We start from the raw sequence: 15,587 nt of genomic DNA, 5'->3' as shown, positions 1-15,587 counted from the left end.
GCATTCTAGAAGTTTTTAGTATGAAATTGTTTTGGAATATTAATGAGGAGGTATTAAATAGAAATTTGACCAATTTTAAGTTCATGGACAAAATTAGGACATGGAAGGAATTTTTGGAAAGTTTAGTAGTAAGGGTATTTTGGTCATTTAGTTATTAAAATGAATTAAAAACAAAATTAAAAGCCAATTTTTGTCCATCTTCTTCATTAGGCCGAAATTTCAAGGGTTCTCCATAGCTAGGGTTTGTTTCAAGCTTCCAAGCTCCATAGTAAGTGATTCCAAGCCCCGTTTTTAATGATTTTTACGTTTTTGAGATCCCGGTAGCTCGATTAAGCTTATGCTAACAATAATTCAACCTAGGGTTCATATTTGGAAAAATACCCATAGGTGAAATTTGTGTATTTTGATGTTTTATGATAGAGTATGGGGTTTTAAATTATGTTAGACAACTTGTGCTACTCGATTTTGAGCGAAAACGAGTAAAAGGGCTTAATCGGTAAAAATACCTAATAGTCATAAGTACATGTTAGAGTGAGAATTTGATGTTGCCATAGAAGAGAAAAGTGATCAGCATGTTGTAAAACATAAGAATAAGGAATAAAGTTTAATCCCGAGCTTAGGGGCAAAAATGTAAATATGCAAAAGTTTAGGGGCAAAATTGTAATTTTGCCAAAATTTGAGTTAAGGATTAATTTGATAATGTGAGTATTAAATGAGCTAAATGTGTTATTTTAGATCAAGAAAGACGTGGAATCGACCTTAATCGAGGAAAAGAAAAGATTGTGGACTAAATTGCAAAATCTTTGTATTTTGGTACCAAGGTAAGTTCATGTGTAAATAATGTAGCATAATTGTTATTTTTAAGTTATTGATATTAATTATGTGTTATGCTGAATTTCATTATGAAATGTATGCTTTGTGGTTAATTTCAAATAATATGTAAATTATGTGAACTACTTGTTAAATATAATTGTTACTGAGTATTGATTTTGCATTCTACGGAAGACGGCAAGAATAAGTGTTCGAGGAAAAGCCCGTTTGAACCTTAGGAATAGATTAGGATACAAGTGACATGTCACTAGGATGGTTGAGCATCCGAACTCGTTGAGTTGAGTCCGAGTTCACTTATGGATGCGAATGTCCGAACTCGTTGAGTTGAGTCCGAGTTCGTGAGATGTAACTAGGCATCCGAACTCGTTGAGTTGAGTCCGAGTTCACTTATGGATGCGAACGCCCGAGCTCGTTGAGTTGAGTTCGAGTTCGCTTATGGGCGGGTTACATGATTGCTTGATTGAATATGTGGCACTTATATGCAAATTATCCATGTATCCGAATTATATTCCGATGTGTTCAACGGGTAAAGTTCTACTCAATGGAGGAATATTCGAGATGTAAAGAGAAGTATTGGTGAGTGATGTGAAATGGTTATTTTGGACAGGTATGTATTTAACCCTCGGGTTGAGTATTGATACAACCACTATAAGGTAATAAGATGATGAAAAATGATCAGAAATGTGATATGTGTTTTAGTGATGTATGCTAATGTTGATTGGTATAACTGTTTGTTATGTTACTTATTATTTGCATATGAACTTACTAAGCATTTATGCTTACTCCCTCCTTCTTACTCATTGTAGTTTTGGACAAGCCAGCTCAGGAGTCGGGATAGGTCGAAGGCTCAGTCACACTATCCGGAAGACTTTTGGTAATGGCTTGTAAATTTAAGTATGGCATGTATAGCAATATACCTTTTTTTGTGTAAATGATCTTATGGTATGGTTGTGGAATAGTTGAGGAAATGCTTGATAATGATAAATTATGAAAATAGTTAGTTTAGATTATATTTGATGTTAAGGAAAATTATTAAGATACTTAGTGCATAAAAACTCATAAAAGGGATGAAATTTGCCATAAACAGAATACTGCAGCAACACTGATGCAAGTTTAAAAATTTACTAAAAATCATAGAAATTGAATTTGGTAATGGAATACATATCAAATTGAAGCTTATTATGTCTAGTTTCACATGAAATAAATGAAACAGGTAAAGGAATTATATGTTAGAAGATATTTGAATTTTAGTGAAACAGGGTCATAGCAGTTTCTAAATCCCCTGTTCCTACTTTAGAAATTCATCATAAATTATAAAGATATAATTAGGTGGTATATTTTATATCCCCAGAATCCTTATTGAGTCTAGTTTTAGTAGAAACAAATCTCATAGTCATACGAGTTTTGTACAGAGAGAAATGTGATTCGTAGTAAACAGAGGTCAGACCAGTCGAGTCCTGAAACAGGGGTAACTTTAACTAATAAACTGTACTAATTGGCCCAACCAAAAATTTTAGAAAAAAATTAGTAGATAGGTATATGAGTCTAGATTCAGGGAAAATTTACAGATCTTGATTTTGAGTTTCGTAACTCGAGATATGATTTTTCTTGTGACTGTGACGCAAGTAGCTTAAAAGCTGTGAATGTAGAAACAATAATCCAGAGTTCTAAAAATGTTAAACTAAGCTTAGTAACACCTCATACTCGACTCCGGCGATGGTCTCGGGCGTGGGGGCGTTACAGAATTGGTGTCAAATTGTGATGTTTTGAATTGGTAATGGCTATATGCATTGATTGGTATCTATGGGGAGTATTTTGTGCAGGTGTGATCGATGTGTGATTAAGGGCACATCTTAACCAATTTTGATTTTGGCATGAAAAGGGACCAAATGGTAGCTTTTGTCACATTGGCTTTAAGGTATCGATACATTGGTAAAAGTATCAATACCTAGCATTTTCAATCAGTTTTTCAAACAAACAGAATGCCAAAACAATATCGATACCAGGCTAAAGTATCAATACCTACATCAGGGTATCAATACATTACATGTGTATCGATACTTTAAACTTTGGCTTTAAATTGTTACAAAACAGAATGTTAAAATGGTATCATTACCAAATAACACTATCTATACCTAAAGGAAAGTATTAGTACTTAAAGTTTAGTATTGATAGCTCTTGATTTAATTTAATTTTATGAAACATTGAAGTTAAATTTGGTATCAGTACCTTCAAGGGGTATCGATACCAATTGAGAAAATTTTGAAAACTTTGCTATTTGTTCTTTATTCATGCTCAGGTCTACAAATGAGTTTTCTTAAGCTTGATTAAGTCTCGAGAAAGTATAATTATCATGTTAAGACTGTAATTATGACACGTTGAAGTGTTCAAATAGTTTATTTTCAATGTTTTCATCAGTAGTTCCTCTGACAACAGATGTAGCATATCGGAGCTTGAACTCGACGCTCGGTTCAGGTGAAGGTTGTTATAAGATATAATAGTGAAAAGTGAAAAGTGAAAAATGAAATGAAATTTATTTATTTATCCATTTTTCAAATAAATAGAAAGAAATTACATGTTTACTATAATATGGGCACATTTAATAATTTTACTATTTATTCAATTTAGTCCCTAAATTAAAGATAAACATAACTTTCGATTTCTAGCTTCAAATTAAAATCGATTTCATATATTCTTATTAGGAACGTTATATTTTCTATTTCTAACATAATTTCGTGACATGTTTTATATTTATTCAATTTGATCCCTAATATAACAAAGTTAACAAACAAGATAAATTAACTTTACAATTTAGTCCTTTTCATAATCTAAGTTTAAAATCTATACATTTCAAACCTGTTTCAACAATTAATTAATATTGGAAACTTTCTAAAACTTTAATAGTTTATCAAATTGGTACATAGGCTAGCTAAATCAAGCTCCCATGATCACAAATCTATAAAAATTACAAGAAAAATGACTTGTTTGCCTTAATTTTTGTTTGACCGAAAGCTTGAAAAGCTTGGAAACTAATCATAATTAATCTAGCTTAATTACCTTAAGTTTGGTTTTATTAACTTAAAAGTAACTATTATTTATTCTTAATGGGATATGGCATCATCATCCACGAATTCTCATTTAAAATTGGTTTAATTACCATTTTTTACCTTTAGCTAATTGTTATTTAAGTCCTCAAGCCTTTTGTTAATTAAAAATTTATAGTAATTAAACTTTTACAATTTAATCCCTGAGCATTAATTAACTATTAATTCAACAAATTTACTCGACAATATTCAATATATTTTTATAATAACCCCGTAAATATTCCTATTTTATATTTACTGACTCCGTTTACAAAAATGAGGTTCCGAAACCGCATTTTTTGATACCATTGAAAATCGTGTCATTACATGAAGTACTCATATTTTTCAATATTTAACAAGGGATCAAAATCTGATTTCATATCATTTCGTTAAGGACCTTGTACTTCTAACCTTTAACATAATTTTTCAATAACTTTAAATTTATTCAATTTAATCCTTAATGTCAAAATTAAGTAAACTTTCAATTCTAAATTAATCTCACTATCTTCTAATACAATTTCAACTAAATCTAAACTTAAAAATTACATATCTATCAATTTCAAGCTTGATTCCTTCGATATTCACTAATGGTAACTTCGGGTGAATCTTGCATTTTGGAAATTTAAGACATGGGTAAGTTAAATCAAGCATAGGTGATTAAAAATTTCATTAAAAAATCATGAAGAAATCTCACCTACTACTTCAATTAAAGGATCGAATGTTAAAAAAGCTTAACAAGTTTTTCTTCTTTTCTCACTAGCTTGGCCAACACAAATGAAAAAAAAATGATATTTTTATTGTCTTTCCACTAAATTTCATACATATACCATAATTAGTAACTTAATTAAAATAATAAAGCATGATTAACTCATAAATTAAAGATATATATATATATATATATATATATCTTTCTAATTATAATATAAAGCTAAGTGGAAATAATCATCTGCCACTATCTCATATTTAACAATAGTTAAATAACCATTAGGTCCTTAGTTAATTGTTAACTAGGTCCTCAAGAATTTTTTAATTTAAAATTCAATAGAGATTAAACTTTTATAATTTAGTCACTAAAACTTTAATTAATGATTTTCTTAGTTAAATTACTTAATCGATTCTTTAATATTTTTTCATACTAACTCCGTAAATCTTTTTATTTTATTCTTACAGAGTCGTTTTATGAAAATGGAGTTCCGAAGTCGCATTTTCTCCAACAACGCCTAAAATCGGGTCATTGCAATCTTGGTGTAATTTAATGTCTTCACATATAGAAAGTGACTTTACTTATTTCGCAAGTAATCAAACTTGATCCGCAAGAACCAATTTTCAAGTCTTCAATTTTAACTCAACTGGTCTTTATATTTTGAGCTCTAACTTGTCAAAATATCTCAAAAAACAGATAGCCTAATACCTTTGTTATAAAATTTGCCAACTCTGAAAATAGGCAAGTACAACAATGAAACAGTGCCTGAAGTTGTGGCCACTATTTTAGCCTCAGAAATAACTATAGAAATTTTCTTGCCTCCAAATGTGTCAATACACTTTTTGAATAGTTTTATAAGTTTTAAAAGAATTTGCTGATGTGTCATATAAGACAAATAGTGCTATGTCAGCATGAAGTACACATGGACTTCCATGTAGATTGCCATGTCAACATCGTTAAAATGTTGATATTTTAGTCATAATTTTCGTTAAAAAAAGCAATTTGACTTTTTTTTGAAAGGTTAATGGTCAAATTTAGCTAAAAAAAATTAAGGGTCAATTTAACAAAAGATGTAAATGATAAGGTTTAAATTTGAGATTATTTTTTTTCTCAGCAGAAATAATATTATTTATAAAAGCCACTAAACTAGTAGCAAAGAGACCAAAACAACAACACAATGTTCCTACCAACTAAATCAACCGAGAACATAAATAACCCCCCAAAAAAAAGGCCAACAAAATCAATGAACCTTATAATTTGGCCTACTGATTACGAGTGTTCATTAAATCTCTAAGGTTGTGAGATTGTTTTGCAGGCCATGCTTATGTGGTAATTTAAATAGATGTGTGATAAAATCCATATATTTTTTAGGTATCTCTAAAATTGACATTATACTTTTTTTTTATAATATATGTATTCTTCATGTCTATTTTATAGTTCATTAAGATTAATTTTTCAAGGTTTGTGACTACCTTTTCTAATAATATCATCTTCACAATTCAAACCCAAGTTTAATTCTTATAAATACAATGTGTCTTATCTCTGCACCCTACACTTGTTGACCAAATAACACTTATATTTGTGCCTTTTTTTAGTCCTCAACAAATAATAAAAAGAAAAAACATAAGGGACAAGTTACTAATCGGTAATCAAGTCATAGCTATTCTTTCGATGCACATTTTGTACTGAAAAACTTTCTTTTATGCGAATATAAAAGTATTTTCGTGTTTGTTTTATTATTCATAAAATTTTTTTTTTGAGGTTTGTGATTGTTTTTTCTAATATTATTGTCTTTAGAGTTTGAAACTTAATTTTTTTCTCTAATAATGCAATGTGTTTTACTATTGCATTTAACCCTTGTTTATAAAAGTGGTTTTCATATGCATTGTTAAACGTGATGGAAAACACTTGTTTATAGTGGGATACTGTTGTCAATTTAGATTGATAATAACATTATAGAAGTAGAGGAATTAAATCTAAAATTTTAGCATAGTAAAGGTAGTAAAACTATAATTAAGCCAATAATAGTATCCTTGTTATGAATAGGTCTTATTATGAATTATATCCTTCTACTCTACAACAATTGGGAAGTAGCCCCTCAACTTTAATTTATATAATTTGATCTTCATACTTTACGAAAACTGAAAATTTAATTTAATTATATAACATCGTTAGACCTTACCATTCATAGTGTAGGACAACCAAATTTTGATAACTTTAGTAGTAAATTACCCTTTAAATTATAGCCGAATTTCCAGCTTGGTTTTTAAAATTAAAAGTGGTTCTAAATTCTTAATTTTATCTTAGTTTTCCGAAAAATGATATCAACTAATAAGGACATGACACGGGGCATATTTTCATTAGATGTCATAATTTTTTTAGGTAAAATGGAACAAAATTAGTAGTTTAAGAGCACTTAATATATGAATCAGGCTTGAACTCTAATATTCAAAATTTAAACTCAATTTAACCCAACTTGTTTTCAAATTTTATATAATATGTTACTTTCTTTTATTTTTATATATTATTTAATTTATATCATATAAAATTAAATATATAATATTATAATCTAAATGTATATAAAAGGTGTTTATAAAACTAGCAAATTTTAAATAGAAATGACTTTTTTTTTTAATTTTAAAAATGAAAAATCCTTATTTATGCCTAGCTTAAGTCGAAACGGACCACTTAACCCGTGGACAAGTTTATAGATTAGGGTCAACATTTTACCGTCTTTTTTTTTTGTAGTAGAGAGCTTTGATGCATTCCACCATCAAACCACTTAAGCAAGAGTCACTTTAGTCCTTTATGAGTCGATCCCTACTTACATAAAACTTGAAACTATTCATGATTTAAGCCATTCATGAATGCCAATTAGTACAAGTTATCTAGTAGCCGATCATATTCGGTTTTAAACTTTTTTTTTAATTAAGATATCCACAATCAATAATAATGATTAATTTTTTTTATTGCAAATGCTCTTTAAAAAATAAATAACTGACTATAAAATGTGCTACATTCATATCAATTCAATTTTATGGCCAATTATTTGTCCTATTAGCTTATTTTGGTTAAAAGTTTAATATAACAAGACTTCTCAATTTATGAGCACATCATAATGAGATATCATACTATTTATGAAGATTAATTCTTTTAAAATTTATTATTGATTCTTTCAATAATTTTAATTATAGTTTTAAACTTAAATTCTTTCATAGTATAACTTATAACTGACATGGAAATCACTATATAGTTAAGCATTATAGTATGTCTCTTGCCAAAGCTGCATTCTAGTGAGGGAAACCAACCCTTTTTCTTTTTATGAATTATATGTGAAAGATATGAATATGATAATTCTTTATAAGGTTTTTATGGGTGGTTTAGATGAAAATGGAAGCAATGATTCATTGCACATGGGTGGGTTGAGTATATAGGTAAAATGATGGACCACATGGACATGGTACAGGGTGCTTTATATGTGGTAAATAGCTTAAGGTCATTTAATTAGACTATAAAAAAAGATCCATTTTTATACATAAAAAAGTAGTGGCAGAATTTGTCTATATGGTGACTCTACTTGTGATTTCCATATCCACTATAGGATTTGTCACTGACACATTCAAGGTGCATGACTAGGACACTTATGGTGACACACACCATTTGCCTACTTTCTTTTTCTTTTAATCTTAAAGTTTAAAAGAAAAAAATAATTCACTTTCTTTAAGTTATAACAATTCTAATAAATATATTTTTTAAGTTAATCTTAACAAGTTTATAAGTTAAATAATAAAGAATTAAATTAATACAAAATATAAATATACAAAGAATCGAAGTATAAGAAAATTAAACCCACTCATAGTAATTTAGCATGGTAAGACTAAAAACTCACATATTACAGTAGAGTGTAATGAGACTTGAATTTAGATACTTAAGGGTTCAAAGCCTTAACTTTTGCCAACAATACCTCATTGTTAGGGATGACAATTGAGCGGGGCGGAAGTGACTATTGCTAAATTCACCGTCTTTCCACAATTGGCCTGCTCCATCACTCACCCCACTCCACTATAGATATATAATTTTAAAAATTACTAACAGCTCCATAAATGTTAGATGCATACATCCCCACCCCACCTGATCCCATCCCACTTCAATTTAATTTTTGCTATTTGTCTTTAATATTGTCAATATTTTTAAGTCAAGTAAATATTTAGACATAATTCTTTAAAAAAAATTTAAACATAAAATATATGAATTTTACGATATTTTATTATATTTTTACCCTTTTGATAGTTATATATAAGGATAAAATGATAATTTCATATACTGGAGTAGAGGTGGAACGGGAGGGACAAATAATTACCGTAACCATTTCATATTCATTGTCTAAAAGAAAAAATCTACCCATCTTACTCGATATCCACTTTTCAAAAAAAAAAATATCCATCCAAATTAAATCAATTCGAAACCCATAAGTAATTCAAATTATGCCATCCGCTTTGTAACAAAAATTTAAATTTTATACCTTTAAATATAAAAATATCATATCAAGAGGTAACCTTTATACAAATATCATGCAACTTGTTTAATCATTTTAAATCTATGCTATCAACTATTGGCTAAAGTTTGTAGAAAAAGTTTGAGAAGGAAAAGGATACCATAGCAAATTATAATCATCTACTTATTATCAAAATCACAATCAATCACAATTATTAGTCATATTTTCCACATAAATAATTATTTATATAATATCATATATTAAATTTAAAATGAATTACTCATTTATAAATAAAAATATTTTTGTAAAGTTAAAATATAGTACTATTTTTTGTGAATTTAAATTTTAGTCTTTATACTTTTACTTTTAAAATTTTAATTTCTCTATTTTATATATTTTAAAATTTAAGTCTAATTATTAAAATTATTTTGTTAAATTTAGGTTAATTACAATGTCCTATTTTTTAGTTACATTACTATCAAGTGGATATTTTTTTATATTTCAGATGCCACACCAATAAATTTAACAATGTTAACAATGAATCTGAATTTTAAAATTTAAAAGTCGAGAAATTAAATTCTTAAAAATAAAAGTATAGAGATTAAATTTTAAATTTTAAATTTGTAAAGAATATAGGGTTGAATGGCATATTTTAACCTTTCTATAATGTACACCAGAAAATTCATTACACCATCGAAAATGTTTAGTATACCAAAACATCATTATCACAATCCATTCCAGAATTAATTATCGACTACATTTACCACTACCAACGTCGGCGGCGGCAGCCTCTCAATAGTGACGCTTCCAAGCGACTTTCCTTCCGACGGTTCCGGCGGCGATCCGGGTCTGAACCTTCTCAAATTCCGAGAACCCACAGGGAATCATGATTCCACCTTGGTGACAAAACCCATACTCCTTTTCAACTTCTCTTAATAGCTCGCCGAACAAAGGGTGATTAAAATAAATAACCGGCACCAACACTCTATGAAAATCGCCGCCGTTTCTTCGACCGACGTAGACGGCCAAATGACCTTTCGGAACTTCAATCGGTTTTTCCTCTATGGGTCCATAACCAGACCCGAGTTTCACCGAACATATAGATTTAGCCGCGTTTTTCAAACGGCGACCCCAGTTGATGAACTTGGACAAAGAGTTTGATTTGCTAAACAGTCCTCCCTGTTTTAAACGACGGTATCCATATGGTTTCCTCCGAGCTTTGCCGATGACCCACTTTGAAAATCGGATAACCCGTTTTCCGATCTTGAATCCTCTTATCTTTCTCATGGAATTAAAAAGCTTAGTTTAGTAATTAGTAACAACAAGAACCCTTCTCTGCAACTGAGTATTTCATTACTATATATAAAGTAGCCTGCTAATTATTATTATTTTGTAATCTTTATAGGCCGCCTCAAGAAGGGTAGATGTAGAACATGAAGATGAACCAAGAAAAAAAAGGGGGGAGGGGAATTAGGGATGTAATTATAAGAGCTATGGAAGGGTCAAAAATGGAGGAAACAGGGTTTCGAGATGGGGTGACACTAGAGAGTTTGAAACTTGTTAGAGGTGGAGTTGTGGTTTAAATAGATGAGAGTGGTGAATAAACTAAAAAAGAAGGGTTAAATTTTACTATTAGTCCTTATACTATGTATAAATTGTGGATTTAATATCTGTATTTTAATTTGATCAGTTTTAGATCTTTTCAAATTTTAGAATTTCAGTCATGACCAAATGGTAGTTATTAAATTCATTAAAATTTTGTTATTTCTAAAATCTAATGCGACAAATTTATTATCATATGTGTAATGTCATGTTAGTTTGCTATAACTCACAAAAAAAGTTAGTTTTTAGATTTAATGGTTGTCATTTTGTATTAAGACAAAAATTTAATCTACAACGGGAAGACATGGATTAAATCTACAACTTTATGCATGGTATAACACTAATAAGAAATTTAATCAAATGGATTTAACCACTTCATTAATGGAATTTAAAATTTAAAAAGTACAAGGACTAAGATTTACCAAATTAAATTATAAGGACTAAACCCATAACTTATGCAAAGTACAAGGGCTAATAGAAAATTTTGACCTAAAAAAGTAAACCACACCATGTTCACTCAACTAACAATAAATTTATATTTTAATCAGTCAATTATAAAATGTTACAATTTGGTCACTTAGTTATTCGAAATTAATCATTTAAGTCATCCATTCATTAACTTGTTAATATTGTCAACGTGATCACTGATCAAGACGAGAACTTACTCATAATTTTGAATAATTCAATGATTTTTCCACAAAGGTGGAATCACAAAAAGTTGCCAAAAGTATGTCAATGTGACTACATGAGCAAAATGAAAAGTGTATTTGAGAAATAGTGAACTAATGGTTCACGTTGATGTGTGAGTAATTTTATGAAGTAGTGACTTAAATGATCAATTTCGAATAATTCAATGATTAAATTATAACTTTACATAATTGGGTTATTAAAATGTAAAGTTACTAATAATTGAATGACCATGAGTGGAATTTAACCATAAAAAAATATTAGGCAGCCGGTCTGAGTTCGTACATAAATGGTGGTACTTGACCGTAGTATTCATAGATTACAAGTGGTAGATACGTGGGAGCCACTCTAAAGTAGTGGGCCCTACTGCCAAGTGGACAAATCACGACAACTAACGCGGCACCTCATTTTAAAGTGGAACAATGAATCATAGCTGACCGTGAAAATGAAAAATAAAAATATAAAGGAAAAAAAAGAGTTTAATAATCTCCTATTGATTAATGATTTGATTTTTGTATTATTTTAAAAAAATAACTTACAAATATAAGAAAATCGAATATAACTGAATCAATATTAGAACAAATCTTAACATCACCGTTAAACTTTAAAATAATCTGAATCAGTCATTAAATAATATGACATAATTATCTGCCTCATTGTAATATATGATATGGTTATTTTAAATACAAGACATATTTATTCGACTCATTATAATTTTGAAAACTTTAACTTTTACATTTAATCCCACCAAGTTTCATACTTTTTTTACAGGTTAAATGCAATTGTTTGATTTTTTTTTTTTTGCTACAGTTGGCTAAATGAATATTGCTGATTTAGTGATACAATGAGGAAAGAAGTAGGAGGAAGATGAGGTAGTGGTTACGATGGTTAGTTCATTCAGTCAAGGCAGGGAGTTGGAGGTTATAAGGAGTGAAGGTGGAGAGAACGCAAGGACTAAGTACTCAAAGTAAGTTGATAGAGTATAGGCTTTGTATACTTGAGAATCAATCCTTTCTCTATCGTTCTTGGAGGTATTTATAGGCGAGGATCCCATGTAGGATGGTGTTAGCATGTTGAACTCGCCATCTAATCATCATTGCAGAATGCATGAGGCAGATGTCTTCGATGGGACTAGGATGTTTGTAATAGGACAAATTTTGTCATTCATTCTGATTTGATAGTACAGAGTAGCTGAACCCACATGAGGTTTGGTGACCAAGAAGATCACGTTTTTATCCAAAAGTCTGGGAGGCTGAAGGAATGGGAGGTGAGGGTTCCAACGACCTTCCAAAATTATAGCAGCAGAGTTCATCCTTTCGGTGGTCTTTCAACTTGTCATGTGTCCTCTCTTGTAGGAGGTATGACAAATATGAAACATGATATTTTAAACTAATGACACACTTCAAAGTAAACTTCAAAAAATCAATAGTTTTTCTTTTCCAAAACTCTTGAAATTTGATAATATTCTTTTTTGTCATTCTTCATGTTCGTTTTATGGTCATTATTTGGGGTTCATGAATAGTAATATCATTTCCAAGGTAATTTGAACATGCGTTCATCCCTTAAAAGGAAACATAATTTCTAAAACTACCTATAGCCCCTCCTCAACTTATAAATTGAAGGATAACGTATATTAGCACACTAGAACTCACATCCTCCTACATTGGCAATAATATCTATACCAATCGAATTAAGACTCAATCGGTACTTATTAACATTCTTTTTAACAAATAAAGGTAAACTTAAATATAAAAAAAAAAAAAACATAAAGAGAAAAGTGGTATAGCCGTAAAGGATAGTTGGACCATAATTAGGATAGGGACAGTAGAAAATATATATGCATGCATAGTTTCGAAAATAAAGTGAAAAGGAAAAAAAAAAGAGAGGAAAATTTCAAAGAAAAATGTTTTAACTTTCGTCTTGTAGGCCACATTTTTGTTTTAACTTATATACTATTTCTTTCTCTCTTTTTTCTTTTTTTTTATGCTTTATTTGAATTATAAAGTCCAAATTGCTTAGTCAACTATGGCATTTCATTCTTATCTACTTGACTGTTTATATATATATATATAACTTCAACACCAAACCCTATAACGACTCTCAACTTGTTTTATTTTTATTTTTATATTTATCTTAATAATTTCGTCTTTAAAATTTAAACTCATGTTTTACTTAACTTTTATTATAATATATATAATAAAATTATCTTGGTAAAAGTACCATAGAGACTTTTGTACTAAGAACAAAATTACAATTTTTATACTAAAAAAATAGGTAAATTAGTCTTTGTACATTAAATCAAAAAGTAAATTGATCTTTTTTGTTAAAATTTCATCCATAACACAGTTTCGATGCCGGCCGCGAGAGCAATACCAAATCTAAATACTAGATATGACCTCAAAATAATAAGGGTCGAGGTTAGCCGGTGAGGCGATGGGATATAAGCTTCATCGTCGAAAGAAAAATAGCCTGGATCACCATCTAAGGCGCCTAAATGACCGTTCAATGATAAAGGAGGTAAAGGTGTAGAGATAGCTAGGAGGTTTGCCTAGAAGTAGCCACCCTTGAAAGAGTGCGTAATAGCTCATTGATCAAGCGCTCTTGAGCCAAAGATGAACTGGTACTCGAACATTGGCTCATGGCATTTTCTCTACCCTTCTTATCCTGAAAAAGCAAGGCCACCTTGTGTCCTTGAACTAATAACCATCTTTCGACTGACCTAGCCTCTTCCGTCCCTCGGGACCAACAAGGGGTAGTACAAGAATATTCATCTGTTGTCCAACGACTATGCCTTTCGGCCTGATCTTAGGCCCTAGCTCACCTTCTGTGGACAAACTTTGCGGAGGAACCCTGATAAAAATTGGTCTGGTTTGGTCTGCCACGTGTACCTCATGTAATGAACAATAAAAATTGATAGAATTTTTAATAGAATGGCCAATTGGTTCTTTGATTTAATGTATATTTGACTGCTAATACATTAGCTTCATGAATTCTTTTATCAAATTATCCTACAATCATGTTATAATATACTAATTAATTATCCAAAAATCGTGTTTAAATTTATTATTTATCAAATACAAGCGATCTTTATTATAAACGTGAAGCAGCCTTCATATTGTTGTCCTCCCTTCGGAAGGAATAAAGCAAAGCATATAATTAATACATATTATACGATATAAAGCTTACATACAAAGTTGCTTAAGTTGCAAATCTAAATTTTCTTAATAAAAAGATTTTAATTCTAACTTTCGAAAATTTATAATTTTATTTCCATCCCTTAATTAATTTTATTGAGATACTGATGAAAATTTTGCAGAAAGCCAAAATATTGTGGGATGAAATTTTAATTCAACGAACGAAATTATATTATTGCTACTTGTCTCATATATATTTTATTTCTTTTAAATATTTGTGAACTAATTTTACCAATACTAGGTAAAAGTGATGCAGAGACTCATATATTAGGAGTTCGATTGTATTTTCGTCATTTACTTAAAAATATTATTATAGTTAAATTAAAGAGTAAATTGATCATTCTGTTAAAAATTTCATCTATTTTTACTATTAAAATTTGATCCATTTTTGTTAGTTTGAGATACATATGGCACGTCACATCATTATTGAGTTTTTTCATCAACTGCACTAGTTTTTAATAGAGGTGATCATGGGCGGGCTGGACCGTAATAAAATTTTAGGCCCGGGCCTGGCCCGGATAAAAAAGTTAAAACCCAAGCTTGGCTCGGCCCGCCCGTATTTTTTATATAAGAATAAATTTTTAAAAATATAATACATAAAATACACTAATAACATTAAAATAAATATTTCCCAACAAATTAAAAATAAATTAAAAAGTCTTTATACTAAAATAACACTAAGATATGTGTAACTCAAGCAAATATCTATGAAATAGTAGCAAAATTAACAATAAAACAATAGTTACATAATATCCAAATAATAATGACAAAATAGATACAATATAATTAGTGAAATGGCAGCAAAACAATGACAAAACAACAACTGTTTTTTTTTTTTGCAAATTCGTGTCTGGCCCAGGCCAAAAAAGCTTACATGAGGCCTAACATATTTTCTAAACAGATCTTATTTTTGTTGCCGAAGTCCATTTTTTGGGTTTATATTTTTACTCAAATCCTTCCACTCTTCGGGTTTAGTTTTTAACAATATAAAT

General features: G+C 29.6%; 1 protein-coding gene and 1 long non-coding RNA gene across 2 annotated transcripts; one reads left to right on the top strand and one right to left on the bottom strand.

The window, feature by feature from the left end:
* Positions 1 to 145: 145 nt before the first annotated feature.
* LOC128285326 (uncharacterized) lies at positions 146 to 1,834 on the top strand. Its single transcript, XR_008275829.1, has 3 exons — positions 146 to 268; positions 736 to 821; positions 1,638 to 1,834. It is a non-coding gene; the product is annotated as an uncharacterized LOC128285326 (long non-coding RNA).
* A 7,928-nt stretch (positions 1,835 to 9,762) lies between these two features.
* LOC108478442 (auxin-responsive protein SAUR36-like) lies at positions 9,763 to 10,687 on the bottom strand. Its single transcript, XM_017780900.2, has one exon. The coding sequence runs from the start codon at positions 10,397 to 10,399 to the stop codon at positions 9,905 to 9,907; it is 495 nt and encodes a 164-aa protein (XP_017636389.1). The 5' UTR covers positions 10,400 to 10,687; the 3' UTR covers positions 9,763 to 9,904.
* Between the last annotated feature and the right edge of the window lie 4,900 nt (positions 10,688 to 15,587).

This window comes from Gossypium arboreum, chromosome 12 (assembly GCF_025698485.1).
Source record: "Gossypium arboreum isolate Shixiya-1 chromosome 12, ASM2569848v2, whole genome shotgun sequence".
Taxonomy (NCBI): Eukaryota; Viridiplantae; Streptophyta; class Magnoliopsida; order Malvales; family Malvaceae; genus Gossypium; species Gossypium arboreum.
Note: the sequence above shows the minus strand (reverse complement) of the source record. Positions and strands in the feature narration are given on the sequence as shown.